Source organism: Pleurodeles waltl, chromosome 5 (genome assembly GCF_031143425.1).
Source record: "Pleurodeles waltl isolate 20211129_DDA chromosome 5, aPleWal1.hap1.20221129, whole genome shotgun sequence".
NCBI lineage: Eukaryota > Metazoa > Chordata > Amphibia > Caudata > Salamandridae > Pleurodeles > Pleurodeles waltl.
Window position 1 is genome coordinate 150,905,822 of NC_090444.1, and position 15,462 is coordinate 150,921,283.

At 43.7% G+C, this 15,462-nt stretch overlaps 1 protein-coding gene across 1 annotated transcript in view; it reads left to right on the top strand.

Annotated features, from left to right (window-relative positions):
* The window catches only part of ALK (ALK receptor tyrosine kinase), a 2,590,648-nt gene that overhangs the window by 2,262,590 nt on the left and 312,596 nt on the right, over positions 1-15,462 (top strand). The window contains exons 11-12 of the mRNA XM_069233821.1: positions 9,225-9,368; positions 14,092-14,251. Of these exons, the coding sequence (XP_069089922.1) occupies positions 9,225-9,368; positions 14,092-14,251 (304 nt within the window). The remainder of the gene's footprint in view (positions 1-9,224; positions 9,369-14,091; positions 14,252-15,462) is intronic.

Genomic DNA, 15,462 nt, shown 5'->3' on the forward strand with positions numbered 1-15,462 from the left:
AGATAATGAATCTGTGGTGTTTCTCCACGGATCTTACTTGCGGCCCATGGTGGTGGTGAAAGCTTCGGCCTACTGCAGTTTTATTGAATGATGAGCACATCTAAAATGTAAAGTGGTGCATGTCAGCTTGTCCACATCATAACCATGAACTTTGCAGGCATTAGCCAACGTTAAGTAGATTAACTAATGAAACAAATGCCCCTGGGCTTGAATAAGATATTGAGACATTTTAAACTATTTCCACGGCAATCGTTCAGGCAAGAAAAACTACTGGGGTACCCATCTTTTTTAGCAGAATCAAGATCCATCATTCCAGCTGGAGAAGGTAAGTGCAAGGTGGGCAGAGTTATGCCTGTAGCACAGGGGCCTGCAGTTTCTGTGTTTCTGTGTTTCTCGTCCCCGCAGAGCGCTATGGGCCAATTTCTATAACACAGGGTGAGAGAGCTTGGCCCATTTAGAGACACTGGACGGGACCAGGGCGGTGAGGGGCTCATTGTGATGAGGCGCTAAAGAGCATATTTCAGTCATTTTTAGGGTTGAGAGCCCAAAGTGCTCTGTCCCTGGTGTAATTTCCCTAAGGGCTTGTAACCACACCCATCTCACGTCTATCGGTTTGGTTGGTTCGTGGGCTTGTATTTTAAAATTCACTTCATTTCATTAGTGAAAGGCATGCATGTGTCATGCCTTTTCCACTGTTTAGCCCTCCTCGAGCGTACCGGCCAACTACTGAAAACATGCAAGACTGTGTTTTACATGTGATTTCTGAACTACTTTTTCTCTTTATTTCGTAGGCAGCGCGATCTTGCTGGGCACTAGTCGAGCACTTTGCATGACATGGATAGTTGCACTTTTGCTGGTTACATAGATAATTGCACTTTTGCTGATATGTTTCACTGTAAGCAAACTTCTGTTTCCTTTTGTGTGCCTGCTTCGCGCTCATGGTGAAACTGTTTTACTTTTCATTTTCAGTTTCTGTGGGAAGAAAAGTCTGGTTAGAAGTTTACAATGCTAATAGCTCTAACTCGAGCAAGTGCGAGACCCGGTGCATTACAAATGCGTGTTGAGTGTTAAGTAGTAAGGGCAGGCGACAAAACCGTTCGATTCTCCGCGGTATCCGTCGACGCCTTTTAGAATTTTAACGACTAAACTTACAATGCCCGAATTTTGACGAGTTATTGTACGAATTGTGTCTTGACACGACCCAGGCTGGGCTTAATTTAAACAACATAAGTCGTAAGCATTTTACCATAAGCCATTGGTGACTCAGTTCTTTGAATTGCTGTGTGTAGTTTCTGTTTTCCTGTTGTGTCCTGTGGCTACCAGCGCACAAAATGATACTGATATTGAAAAGCTGGGATTGTTTGCAGGTGTCTTTCTATAAATACTAGTCACTGGTTATGATTAGACAAGTAAAATAACGGGCTGTTGTGCTATTCACACAATGCAGTGAAGCAGATTGAAATACAAACAGTCTCCGTTATCTGTATCTGGTGCTAAAGATTTGTTGTTTACTTCTTTCTTTGTGCCCATACATGCGATAAAGAACACACATAGCGCAGCCCAGTGCTTAATTTGTGCCTGTTGTTTCCGGTGCAAAGCACCAGCACTTACTTTTCAGGGCCGGTACTTATTTTTCTGCCTCAAGCATTTGCTGCGAGCAAAAGACACATATGAGAAAGACCGAGGAAGAGAAAAACGAAACCGCGTCATCAAAGGGGAAAAGGAGAAAGCTGCAAGAGTAAGCTGGAGGGGCAGGGAGTGGCTTTAAATGGATTGAAGAGGCCCGCGATGGCTACAGGATTACGCTGCCTCAGTATTCCGTGCTCGCACATTTAATTGCAGCAGCCGCATGTTTAAGAGGTGGGCTCTGAGCACCTGCACTTTTTATTTACAAATTAAGCACTGGCGCAGCCTCACCTTGCAGTGTTCCAGCCACAGTGGAAAGCCTTGCTCTTGTATGTTTCTTGATTCTGGGGTGAAGCGAAGCTGCTGAAAGCTTCCATGATAAGTGTAACGACTCTAGGCACATGCATTCTGGGACTTGGAGTTTCTTTTTTAATTAAGAAGTTCCAAAAACATCTGCACACAAGGTGCTGTTGAGTGAAAGGCCAGAACTGCCTGAAGGTAAAACCACGAGGCAAGGTAGAGAGAAGCCCTTGAGAGACTGGCGAGGGAACATGGGAGCCAGGTTTACAAACCAATTGACGTGTCATGGCTCACATGACTCAAGAATTGCAGGTGCAGCAGATGTGTGGCAGGCTTACAGCCTTGTGAACTAAAAAGGAATTATGGGCCAGATGTATCAAAGGGTTTTACCCATTCTGTCTATGGAACAATGTTTTAGTACATCTGGCCCTATATCACTTTTAAGATTGGACAATGTTGTTTTAATAACCAATCCCTGTTTCAACCCCTTCTGCAGTCACACATTGTCCCCCATACACTGCCCTCTTTGCTCCCTGCAACTTCTTTTCATCAGTGATGGGGGAAATACTGGTATGGTTCATTGGGTCTGCCAAGCCATTGTCTAGGCCTGGGAGGTGGGTGAAAGACAAAGATGGATGGTCTTGCTCAGCATAACTAGCCCAAAGAGCTTGTAGAGAGTCACTCAAACTATTGATCAGTGTCGTTCAGTCTAACTCCTAGGTGATGTACCTACACTACAGGTCTGAAATGTCCGAGAGCCCTGAAAATCACTCACCCACCGCCACGAAATAGACCATCTTGTCTGAGCAGTCATCTCTTAATGTTGCTCCTCAGGCTTTCCATGGGGTCCAGGGCACAGCCTCGCTACCTTTTGACCCCAAGGAGGCACGTGCTAAATTAGATTATGACATCTGTAATAATGTAATTTAGGACTGTTCATGCAAACACCACTTTCGTGTTTACATGAACTCTACAGTTACCAGGGCAGGCCTCTCTGCCTCTCCACCAGGCTCCTCATCTCAGGAGGAAGAGGGGGGAGCTGCAAGGGCCCCGCAATGGTCCAGTTAGAATGTTGTTCAAAAACACAGTGCTCTGTAGATGGACGCCTGGATGGAGCATGGCTGAAGGGCTTGAGTTTAACTAAGATTCTCCAACACAGGCCTAATCTTTTTTATTTATCAGACATACTGCACATACCTCAGGCAGCAAAGTATATCTGCTAAAATTGGGGCTGTCACAGGGCACGGCAGTGCATCTCTGAGTCCAATGAAAAGCCACACAGGGCAGAAGTAGCAGAGTCCCCAGCACTGTCCTAACTTCTTATAGGGCTGTGCTTAAAGCCCCATCATGAAACTGGGAGAGGGATTGAGGTGGGTATTCCTCTGAAACCTGGCCCTGCTGCTCTGTCTGGCTCCTCGTTGAGATTCGTGGCTTGCAGGTTCCAGAGTTCAACACTAGATTCCTGTTCTGCTGCTGCCACAGAGCCTCTGAGTTGCCAGCAATGGAGAATAGGTAAATAAAAAAAAAATCAGTGTTGTTTCTCTTTTTATGGGTGAGTGAAAGTATGTTTGTGAGTGACAGAGACAATAAGATCGAGTGGAAGTGTGTGTTAGTTTAATGTGATTGAGAGTGTCAATGAGAATGAAAGAGTAAGAATCAATGAGTGATTGAGAATGAGTAAGATTAAGGGAAACCAAGGGAGTGAGTAAAGCAGTGAGTGCGTATGAATGAGTGAGTGAGGAGGAGATTTAGAGAGGGAGTGAGGGCTGTATCTATCAGTGGTGAACCCGGTGTAGCTACACCAGGGCACAGAGGCCTTGGGGTGTCTCTATCAATGGCGCAACAGGTGAAGAAGCCCTAGTGCAAGTGCAACTGCACCTTCTGCACTATTAAAGCAGAGCACCTATTCCCCAGGGGTTCAAATTAGATTCAGTGTACATCAGTAGTTTAGAGTGAGGGTCCGTGATTGTGAAAGTCTGAGTTTGTGCAGGTGGGTTTGCGAGTGAGAAACAGTGAGTGTGGGTGTATGGTTATAGTTGGTGTGAGGGTATCCAAGTCAAATTTTGAAAACTATAAGGTAAACCTGTGGCAAGTATTACCTCCCGCCACTTTTATGAATCACCAGCCACCACTGAGGTATTAAAATCCCTTCAAGCAGTGCTTTAAATGGGCAGATATTGTCTGGTACTGAGTACCAGCACTTTTTTATTTTCAGAGGGAGAGTACCTGCACTTCTCAAGAAAAACACAATACTTTTAATTGAAGAGTACCGGCACTTCTCAGAAACAAGCAGCTACTCTGGTACAGAGTACCTGCATTTCAATTTATCCATTTCAAGCACTGCCTTCAAGTAAGTATATTATACATATTTTAGTACAATCAATATGTCTTGGCTAATGCCAGACCTAACAAAGGGCAATGTCTGAGATGATAAGTATGGCCTTCAACCTCAATTTGTTGTGTTTCTTCTGTCTCCATTGCCATCAGCAAAGCATGACTGATTATTCATAAGCACACTGTGCACTCATTCAGCTGCACATAGCAGTTCATGTGTAGAGACAAGAGTTTGTTGCACCTTTAAGATTTGTCTTGGTTTTTTTATGCTACTGTTGATTAAACTGGCACTTCTACATAGAATGATTTGCAATTTTTACATTCAAGGATAAATCACTGCTTCTGTTTTCTTGGAGACAATTGCTTTGCTGATGTAGCTGTGCATTGCAGTGATTTCTTTGATATGCCTTTCTCCCAGAAATGTGATTGTAGCATCTGTTGTACCATGGCTTGTGATGTGTGTCGCTTCAATATATTACACAAATAAATGTGGCTTACCCAGTGTTGGAACACATTCGGGTGGAGGGATGGAGGACGGCAATACAGCAAGCAGAGGTTACTGGGCCTCAACAGTTTTGTTTGTGGCTATTTACCACTGGTGTCCTGAGGTCTGTCCTACTATGGCACTGCAGCTTGGACAAGTGCACTTCTACCACGCTTCACTCTCAGGGTAGCAAGGGCAACATCTCAAGAAGCTAGTGTGGTGGATAGAGACTCAGAACTCAGGCAGTCAATCAATACGCACAAAAAGTAAATGTCCAGCCCAGTGATTTTCTTTTAATAAAAGAGAAGTACTTTAACTATGCCAAAATGTAATACGGTACAAAAAGAAGAAATAGCAGCACTGGGATGCCCACCATGTAGCTACTGGTTCACAACACAAAGAAACAGCCTTATGTTTAAGCCCAGATTCCCTGTGCAAATTGGAGTAATATTTCTGTAATCTGTGAAATAGAGGTCAGTCCATAGTCCTTAATTAGGAAGCTATGGTTAGGTTTCAGTTATGTTTCAAAGTCCCACCAAAGTCTGTTTAGGCAATTCAAAGTCAATGTCTCTCAAGAGTTGATGCTTCACCACATCATGGCATGCACTTGTAATTTCAAAGTGTGGGTGTGCAGCGTTTATCCACATTGATCGAGCAGTCACACTTGTGGTCACTGGAGCTCTTTTTGGCAGCCATGCCCCCTACTGCCTGCATCAGCTGGTGCAGTTGGCTGCAGGTCAGTGACACGTCGGGCTTGGGCTTATCCTGTTTGTATTGAAAATCCTTTCCCTTCCTTGTGTAGTGCTGGAATAGGGTTCCCCGGTATGGCAAAGGCAGAAACAGCACAAGTCCATTTTCCTCTGTTGTAGTCACTGGAGCAGATGCTCTGGTAGGTTACTGCTTACAAACTTAGGGGCATATTTACTAAATTCACGAAGCGCAGCAACCAAAGTTGCTGCTGTGGGTTGGGTGAAAGGGAGAGAGCAGAATAGCACCATATCTACTAAGATATGGTGAGGTTTTTACCTCTCCCTGCACCAGCACTCTTTAAGCTGCCATGAGCCAACACACCTTTGCACGATAGTGCAAGGGTGTGTGCATTCTATCAAGCATATGTTTTGTACTAGAAGGTACCCTTTCAGCATAAAAACGAATCTAAGCTTTAATACTTTTCCTATTTTGTAAAGTTGGAAAATTTTTGAGAATTTTTAAAGTTGCTCTACAGTTACGACTGTCTGTTAGTACATTTGCATCCAAACCCATGGGTGGTCGCATGGGAATGCCCATGTGCCAGCAATAGAATGCTCCCTTGACGCAGTGTAGCCAAAGTAGAGCATAGAGTTACTTGGTGTTACTTTGGCCACCTTTCCACTACAAATAGTGATTTGTATTGGAAAATAAATGTCATCACAATATTTTGTGCAAGATTCGTGTTACAATTGTAATGGAAGCCAAGTGCAAAGCGTTCGTTAATCTGAGCCTAAATTTCTTGATTGGACAAGGAGGTCTGGACACACTTAGGTTCACTTAGGTCGGCTTTTGACATAATAATTGGGCGATCTGCTTCTTCTGAGCCTCTACCCTACCCTGAACTCAGTGGATGTGCTTTCCTCCTCTGGCGGACAGTCCCTGCTGGACATATCACTCTATTGAGCCCTGTCACAAGCAGGCAGGCCGCAAGGTCTTCAGAAGGTCTACAAACGATGTCCCCTCTGCTGTCTGTCAGCAGTACTAGCCCTGGTTCACAGCAGCTCTTCCAGTACTCTGCTAATTACCCCCTGTTCTTGGACATTGAAGTACCTTAAACTTAGAACAAAGTGCAAAGGTTTGGGTCCCACTTCCAGAAAGAGTTTCCACTTTCTACAGTCAAGGAAATGGTTTACGTTAGTAGCTCCTTTTCATACACTCATCATCTTTCTGCACTGCAGATGATCCTTTGTGTAAGGTGATGTCTCTTGCAGCAGGTAGTGATGATGTTGGAGAACAGTAAGTGTGAAATGGTGCACCTGGCTGCCATCAGCCGTCCTAGATGGGCCACTTAATGAAAGACAAATGGCGCAGGACCTTCCTTGAAGAGTCTTTCCCTCTAGCAGTTGCATCTGCTGACTCACCCCCAATCCCCTAAAATCACCCAAATGTCACTGCTCAGGAAGGACTAATCAGCAATCCTCTGATAAATAGGTCACATACAATTTCCAAAGGCAGTCCTGTCTCCTTCCCTTCAAACCTTCAGTGTCTACACTTTAGGGCTCAGGGTTTCAAACAATATGTTTCCACTGTCTGGGGGGGGCTGTATCAGCATCTTCATCATGTGCCATGTCAAACCCACGTGCAATCTGAAATGAATCTTATTGGCTACATCATGCATGCTTTCACAAACTATATGGAGTGTTGCTGGCAGGTGCTGTATGCACAATCCACTCTCAAAATACACACAAGGATGTCTGGGCATGAGTGCTGCAAGGGATAGCAAGGAGCTGGTACCAGTTGAGGCGGCAGTTGGGTGTACACTATTACAGTTATCAGGCCCCTATCTGGGATTCCCCGGGCACCCCAGTATGCTTCCAGGATATTCTTGTATTACCACTTAAAAAGGCAGGTGTGGAAAGGTGGGGGGAGATTACGCGAGAAGGTACTCTACTTTCCTGGGATGAATTGGTAAGAATAACGGATGGTTCTCTGTCCAGGTTAAAATATTTACAGATAAGACAGTGGGAAAAAGTAACTAAGGAGGGATTAGGGGTGGTAAATGTTTTGGAGGACTCTTTTTTAGACCTGACAGTTTCGGCTTGGGGGAAAAAGGTGGCAGCTTGGTATTGGGAAATATTAGAAACTCTGGACGAGAACTTCGACCTACCAAGCAAGTTATGGGGCAAGGTGATGGTAGGTGATAAGATCGGGTTGTGGTGGAGGAAGTCGTGCATGACTTTATATGAAGTAGTAAAGCCGGCCCCACTAAGAAAAAACCATCTTTACACTCTACATAGAGCATATATATCTCCAGCAAAACTTTCCAAATTTAAGAAGGAGGAAGAGATTAAGTGCTTGAAATGTGGTGGGTTAGGAGCAATGGATATACATATGTTCTGGGACTGCCCTTTGATACGGCTGTTTTGGGAGGAGGTTTTTAGGGCTTTGTCGAGTATGTTGGGCTGGAAAATCAACACATCACTCCCACTAATTATCTTTGGGCAGCCCCAGGATGAGGGGATATGGAAAACAGTGAATAAAAATAGTCATGCACTTTTGTTTTATGTAACTGTGCTGGGACGGAATGAAATCTGCAAAAAATGGCTGAAGGAGCACCCGCCGAGCTTTACAGACTGGTTGAATGCTGTTCTTCGTGTGGCGAATCTGGACCTAAATGTGCAGGGCCCAAAGAAAAGTGTAGAAATGTGGGCACCATTATTAAAATGGGCAGAGCATCGTCGAATTTTGTCTTCTTGAAAATAGTTCTTGTTAAAATTCTCACTGAAGGGGATTTATCTGGAATTGTAGATTGGAGTTTTTTCTTTGCCTTAGTCCAATGATTAAGCACCGTATGAAGTCTTGGTAGGTCTGTCTAGGCGGACCAAGTGAAACAAAGGTGCACCCCTGACTCGACTCTCTCTTCTTAGGTAAAAGGGCGAAGAGGTTACTGGAATGAAGAGAGATTCTAAGCGGGCTGAATGAGGACAAAAAGAAAAAAAAAAAAAAAAAGGATGTCTGGGCATGACATGCTAGCAGATTCTTACACCAGCTGGTCAGTAAGCATCATGCTCTTTCTTCATACAGGGAATACAGCCTGTCCAACCAGAATGGATTCCAAAATTGTATGCTGCCTTCACTGCTTACTGTACATGTCCCGAAGACACAGATGGTAGTCTCATACTAGTTGAGGGGTACACATCTGGCATTCCCCACTTGACCTAAGAGCCAGGCTCATGGTTTAATTTCTGACATAAGCTTCCATGTGCATGCAGGATTTCATGGTTGCAAGCTGAAAGAAATTCAGGATACCAGATTCACTTGCAGTTGAGCAACTCAGTGTAGGTGTACACGTCCATCTACCATGCGGGACATTCTCATCCCAATACCCACTAGGAAAATCAACAGTTGATAAGACAAGCACCGAATATAGATATTGTGGAAGTTCAACACACATGCTGTATGTATCTATATATAGTACTTTAAAGAGAAGCATGCTGTAATATTTGATTAAAGATTGGAATTGCTAAACTCAAACCGTTTGCCCATGTTCCTGTATGCCATCAATGTGGTACACTACACTTGGTGTCAGCACTCACTCTTGTAGCTCTATACTATATTCTTCCTATTTTCTTGTTTTATTCTTCCTATATTTTTCTTCAGTGTTTCTTTGACATCCCACTTGTTGTAGTGCCACTCACAAAATGCATTGCTCGGTGTGCAGAGCAGATGATGGTCCAATTACAGTTTTCTTCCTCTCTCCCTTCTTCTTCTCCCTCCTTGTGTTTTTCAGCCACTGGTGGAGATTCCCTTCAAAATGCTTCACCAAGCCTCAGTAACTTGTTCTTAGACAGAAGCATCCCCAAAAACAATGAAACATCTGAAGATTCACTTGAAGACCCTCATCTCCTGGGGAGCATCATCTCAGATGAAACAGGTACTGCAAGTGCGGATAGCAGGGCCTAGGTACATTCCCCTGCTGCTCAGTGTGTTCTGCAAGTCGAATGCTTTCTATTGGTGTCTTAAAAACATGTGTGGTATTCTCTGTCTACTAATTCTAATATTTTAGATTCTCTTCCTGGCGCACATAAGAAGAAAAAATATGTGTGTTGGTCAAAAAGCTCATCATAAACTTTATACTAAGTAGAATGTTTTTCTCAACAATAATGTGTACAAAATGTGTTTTATATTTGTGTCTGAGCAGGGGGTCTCTGAAAATCCAGAAAATAAAGAACATTTTGCTCCATATTTAACCATCCCAAAATGTGTGTGTTCCTGTGTTATGATAGAGGTTAATTAAAAGCCTGGCATCCAGATCCATGGTGACTTATAGAACAGTAAATAGGGGTAGGTTTCAATATCGGTGTCTTTTCCACAGAGAGGTCCTGAATTATGTCCTAGAGAGAATTGTTGTACTCACATTTATCAATGTGATTTAAAAAAACAGTACAATTTAACAAATCCAAAAGTATTTGGTGTCCTGTGGAAGAATAGTAAAGCTGTGAAAGCGAAAATACGGAAGTGCCTAAAAAGGGACTGTAGTGTGTCAAACCGCTGTAACAATTTGTTGTGTTGGCTATGGGGTAAAGATGTGTACCATTAGTACAAGCAAAGTAATTAAAGTTGCATAGGATCTATTAAGAACATGTGGTTAGCACTCATTATCTGAGGGTGGCTTGCTGTTGGTGATATAAACATTGCGTAAAACAAGTGTTCTTTTAGCGGCTTTCTAAGGTGGATAGATTAGGGTGTGTATTGCAAGGTCTGGGGCAGAGAGCCCCAACGCAAAGGATTCACAACCAGAAAAGTAGTTCCACCTTTTGATTTGAGATGTACGTGAGGAATCTAGAGCATTTATTTTGTCTTTAGTCCTTAGTCATTTTGACTAATATCTAATTAGTCAGCTATTTGGGGCAAAGCATTTGATACATTTTACATACAACAGCTCCATTTGAACCAGTCTCAGTTCCTGAGAGGAATCCAATGTATAGGTCTATGAGCCTGGAAGAAATTATCTTTTCTACCCAGACTGACAATCAGCCTGACTTCAGTGTTCTGTGAATGCTGGAGATGGTCAAAGGATATTGTTTAACTGGATAGCTGTCAGACCAGCATTAAGGTAGCCTCAGTGATCTAGCTTCGAATTAGTACTTGCTCCCACTGCAACAGAGGAGGGGTTGGTCTTAACTTCACTAGTTGACAAAAACAGCAGACAACCAATTTAGCTTCTGTGATCGGGGATATCTGGGATGGCTTACAAAAGGAAACTGAGGCTGCCAATAACACTGAAAGCAATCATCTCTGGTTGAGAATTATTCTGTTGGAGAAAGGTGTTATTCAACCAAGTGTCGTCTCACATAATACTCTTTGGAGCTGTGGTTACATTTTGTATAGTGGGTATCATAAGCACGGAATTGAATCCTCACCTTAGAACCATAAAGATAATTTGAAGAGAGCCACAAAGTAAAACATCAACATCGCAGGAATTTAAAGGACCTGACACTCCATTCTGAGTTTGATGTGATAAAAATGACCTGAACCAATTGATGGTGGTATGATCTGCCTAAACCACCGTGGACAACCTACTCAGGATGTGTTGTTCTATGGAATCCAACGAAGAGAACAGGTCCAACATCACTAATAGGTAGGCTGTGCCATTGTCTGCAAACCACAGTGTTATCCCAGCATCCATAAAGATGCTTTCAATAGGAATATGTTGAAAGAAGCCAGATTGTAAAGGGGATACACATTTATTTTCGTCATTGAATCATCTGGTCTTCACCTGCTCCGGCTCTTTGCCTTTAAGCCCTGGGCAGGGGAGCTTCCTTGCCTGATTGTTTTTATTCTAATTAGTGAGAGAGTAAAACGTCTCTGGTGCCAGAGGAAGGTGTATCAACCTGGATGAGAGCTGGTAAACCAGAGGCAATTTAACATGTTCTTCGGCTGGACTATTGTTTCTGCTCTGCCTGGGAGTGGAGATGGTCCTCTTTAAAGACAAGTTTTCTTAGTGTTCAGATGAGCTTCCTGAAGTTGAGATCTCGGAGGTACCCTGCAACTTGAAAATTCAGACTAGCTGTGTTATACTTTTCATCCTTGGCGTGGTCTCCCTTAACTTTTTGCCTCTGTTCCCCAGGTTGTTGATGTGTGCTGGACTCTAATTTTACTGTTTTTGTTACTCTGGGCACTTTACCACTGCTAACCAGTGCTAAAGTGCAAGTGCTACTGTTTAAAATGTGTACGTAATTGGTTCTCCATGATTGGCATATTTGTTTTACTGTTAAGTCCCTAGTAAAGTGCACTAGAGTTGCCCAGGGCCTGTAAATTAAATGTTACTAGTGGGCCTGCAGCACTGGTTGTGCCACCCACACTAGTAACCCTGTAATCATGTCTCAGACCTGCCACTGCAGTGTCTGTGTGTGTATTTTTACACTGTAAATTCGACTTGGCAAGTGTCCCCACTTGCCAGACCTAAACCTTCCCTTTTCTTACATGTAAGGCACCCCTAAGGTAGGACCTAGGTAGCCCCAAGGGCAGGGTGCAGTGTATGGATAAGGTAGGACATATAGTAATGTGGTTTATATGTCCTGACAGTGAAATACTGCCAACTTCGTTTTTCACTGTTGCAAGGCCTGTCTCTCTCATAGGATAATATGGGGGCTACCTTTAAATATGATTAAAGCGTAGATTTCCCTAGAGAGTAGATGGACATGTGGAGTTTGGGGTCCCTGAACTCACAATTTAAAAATACATCTTTTAGTAAAGTTGATTTTGAGATTGTGCGTTTGAAAATGCCACTTTTAGAAAGTGAGCATTTTCTTGCTTAAACCATTCTGTGACTCTGCCTTGTTTGTGGATTTCCTGTCTGGGTCAGTTTGACAGTTGGGTTGTTTTTCACCTCACACTAGACAGTGACACAAAGGGAGCTGGGGTGTAACCTGCATTTCCTGATTAGCCATCTCTGCTAGGAGGGAGGGGTGGAGTGGTCACTCTCATCTGAAAGGACTGTGCCTGCCTCGGACAATGCAGACTCCAACCCCCTGGTGTGTGTCTGAGGCCTTGCCTGGGCAAAGCAGGATTTCACAAGTAGGTGTGAGTCCCCTTTGAAGAAAGGCGACTTCAAAGACTAAAATGGGTATAAGAAGGGCACCCAAATCTACAGACTTTAGAAACACTTCTGGAACCAAGAGGAACCTCTGCCTGGAGAAGAGCTGATAGCTGAGGAAGAAGTGCTGCCCTGCCTGTGACTGTGCTTTGTGGAGCTTTCCTGCAGTGCTGCTTCTGCCAGAGTAAGAGGGCAAAGACTGGACTTTGTGTGCCTTTCATCTTGTGAAGAAATCTCCAAGGGCTTGAGTTAGAGCTTGCCTCCTGTTGTTTGAAGTCTCAGGGACAGCAAAGACTTCTCTCTGCCAGCACCTGGGGTCTCTGGAGAGACTCCTGCTCTGACAAGTGGTGCCCTATCCAGTCCCTGGGCCCTTGAAAGGAAAGCTGGTGGAAATCCAAGGAAATCGACTTCGGACGACTCCGGACCGACGCCGCTGCTGAATCCGGTGACACCACCTGCACCCGACGCCGTAACCTTCGCTGGAACGCGACGCTCTTCGCAGGCCCGACGCCGCTGCAGCCCCGCTGAAGTCCGCGACTCCGTGGAAGTCGCCGTACCACGTCGTGACCGACGCCGCTCGAAGTGCGCAGATTCAACGTTTCGCACAGACGCCGCGATCCCCGACTTCGCGCATCGGCTTGTTTTCACTCTTCATCAAAGGTACTGTACTTGGGCGTCTACACGACTCCGTGTCCGGCGCCGCTGGTGTCGGCTTGTTGGGAACGACTCCGTCACGACGCCGTGTTAACATCTCATCGAAGCATTTTTGTTTCTAAGCGCTATTTTTTTAGTTTAATCTTTAAAAATTCATAACATGACTTGTGTATGCTGGATTTTTGTCGTTTTGGTCTTGTTTTGTTTAGATAAATATTTCCTATTTTTCTAAACTGATGTTGTGTCATTTTGTAGTGTTTTCATTAAGTTACTGTGTGTGTTGGTACAAATACGTTTACACCTAGCACTCTGAAGTTAAGCCTACTGCTCTGCCAAGCTACCAAGGGGGTAAGCAGGGGTTAGCTGAGGGTGATTCTCTTTTACCCTGACTAGAGTGAGGGTCCTTGCTTGAACAGGGGGTAACCTGACTGTGAACCAAAGACCCCATTTCTAACAAGCTGTTTTTGATAAAGACCCCTTGCACTGCTTTGCATGATATTGCCTCCAGAGAGTGTCTTTGAGGTAATTAAGCATTCCAGTTCGTTTCTATCATATTGTTTGCTCCCAAAATCCAACTATCAGAATGTCTGTATCATTTTAGATTTTCATTTTCGTTTTTGTTTGCTAAATTGTTTTTGGGTGCTTTTACATGTTTATGGTCTTGCTCCTGCATCAAGCTACCAAGCAGTCAGGTATTCTTGGCACAAACGTGTTCACTTAAAGGAAATAATTGTTTTGAGTCGCCTCCTCACACACCGAGACTGCGGTCGTTCTCTTCCATGGTTTACCAACACAGTCTCGAAAGATCTCTTTAACAATTTCCCTCAGATGCTCAGCACCCACTGATGAAAGGGGTTTAAATAATATGACCAGGTTCACAAATTGATTTCTCGTTGGTTTCCAGATGCCTGGTTGCTCACAACCTGTGGGGCAAGTGGGCCTTATGGGCCAAGTCAAAAGCTGTGCGATGAAGCCTACGAGAAGTCTAACTTCAGCGTGGTGGTAGGAACAGGAGCGCTGAGAGGAGTGCAGATTTGGAGAGCACCAGCAGCTAATTCGTACAGGTCAGTTTTATTTTTACTACTGTGCTGAGTCTGCTACCAACATGTGTTAAGGTTTCTTGCAATGATTACAGTTTCTTATATTATTATTAACAAGTCTATTTCTTACTGACACATTCAAGAAAGTGTGCTACTTGTATTGTTTCCCACTGATTTAACAGTGCTCATGTCAGTTTGGCTGGCTGTCTTAGGCCTGCTAAACTGACATGCGCATTTAGGTTTCTCAAACCCGGCTGTGTTGCATAGCTGGTTGGAGAAACAGCACAGACTCCAGTGCACTGTCTGAGCACCAGACCAAGCTGCCCAGACCAATCCTGACGCTGCTTTCAAGCTAGGTATAGCATGAGAATTGCTAGGATTGCATGGGGAGCCTATGCTGGTTTCCTACGGACTGCAGGGACACCAACACTATCAGGAGAAGAGCGAGGCGTCCAACGGCGGAATTAAAAAAAAATATATATTTTATTATTCCCCCTTCCCTGCCCCCTCTCCCCCTTGAAATTTGTTGCGGCCACCCCTGTAGTTAACTACTGTTAATGCATGTAACAAAGTTTGGTTTTGTAGATTTTGACCTACTGATATATAGACCATTCATCTATTTATGCATTGTTGATTTTAAATCACAACAGTTGCTTCAGCGACCCAAGAGAATGAGTGTCAGAGGAAAGAGCAATGGAAGAAACCATCAATGAGGGACAGACAGACTAGTCAGTGAGAAATCTTCATAGTAGTGTGATTTATCCCATTTTGTCTGCTTTTAACATAGACTTATGGGGAAATTTGCACTCTCTCAGGCCTCTGTGGTTGAGCGGAGCAACTGCAATTAAAAAATATATATTTAAACATTAAGGGACATATTCACTAAGGCATCTTGAGTATGTGAAGTTGGACTCTGATAGTACCCTTTTTTACTTACCATGATATGCCTCTGTGAATTGATCCCAAAACATCTCAAATGGGAATAATTAGTGACTATTCATATACATTTAGTAAAAAATAGAATAGGCCGTGCCCTCTTTGTACTTTTGTTGATAGGGACTGAGGTGTTTTGGGCCTTTTCACAAAGGCACATTAGAGTCCTTAAAGAGTACTCCAGTACTCATGAAGTGCTTTTGTGAAATTTCTTTCATACTTGGTGAAATGTACACAGTTTATGAAGCCTACAACTTAATACACTGTCCAAGAAACAAGAAAGAATCTAGCATTTTCTAGCT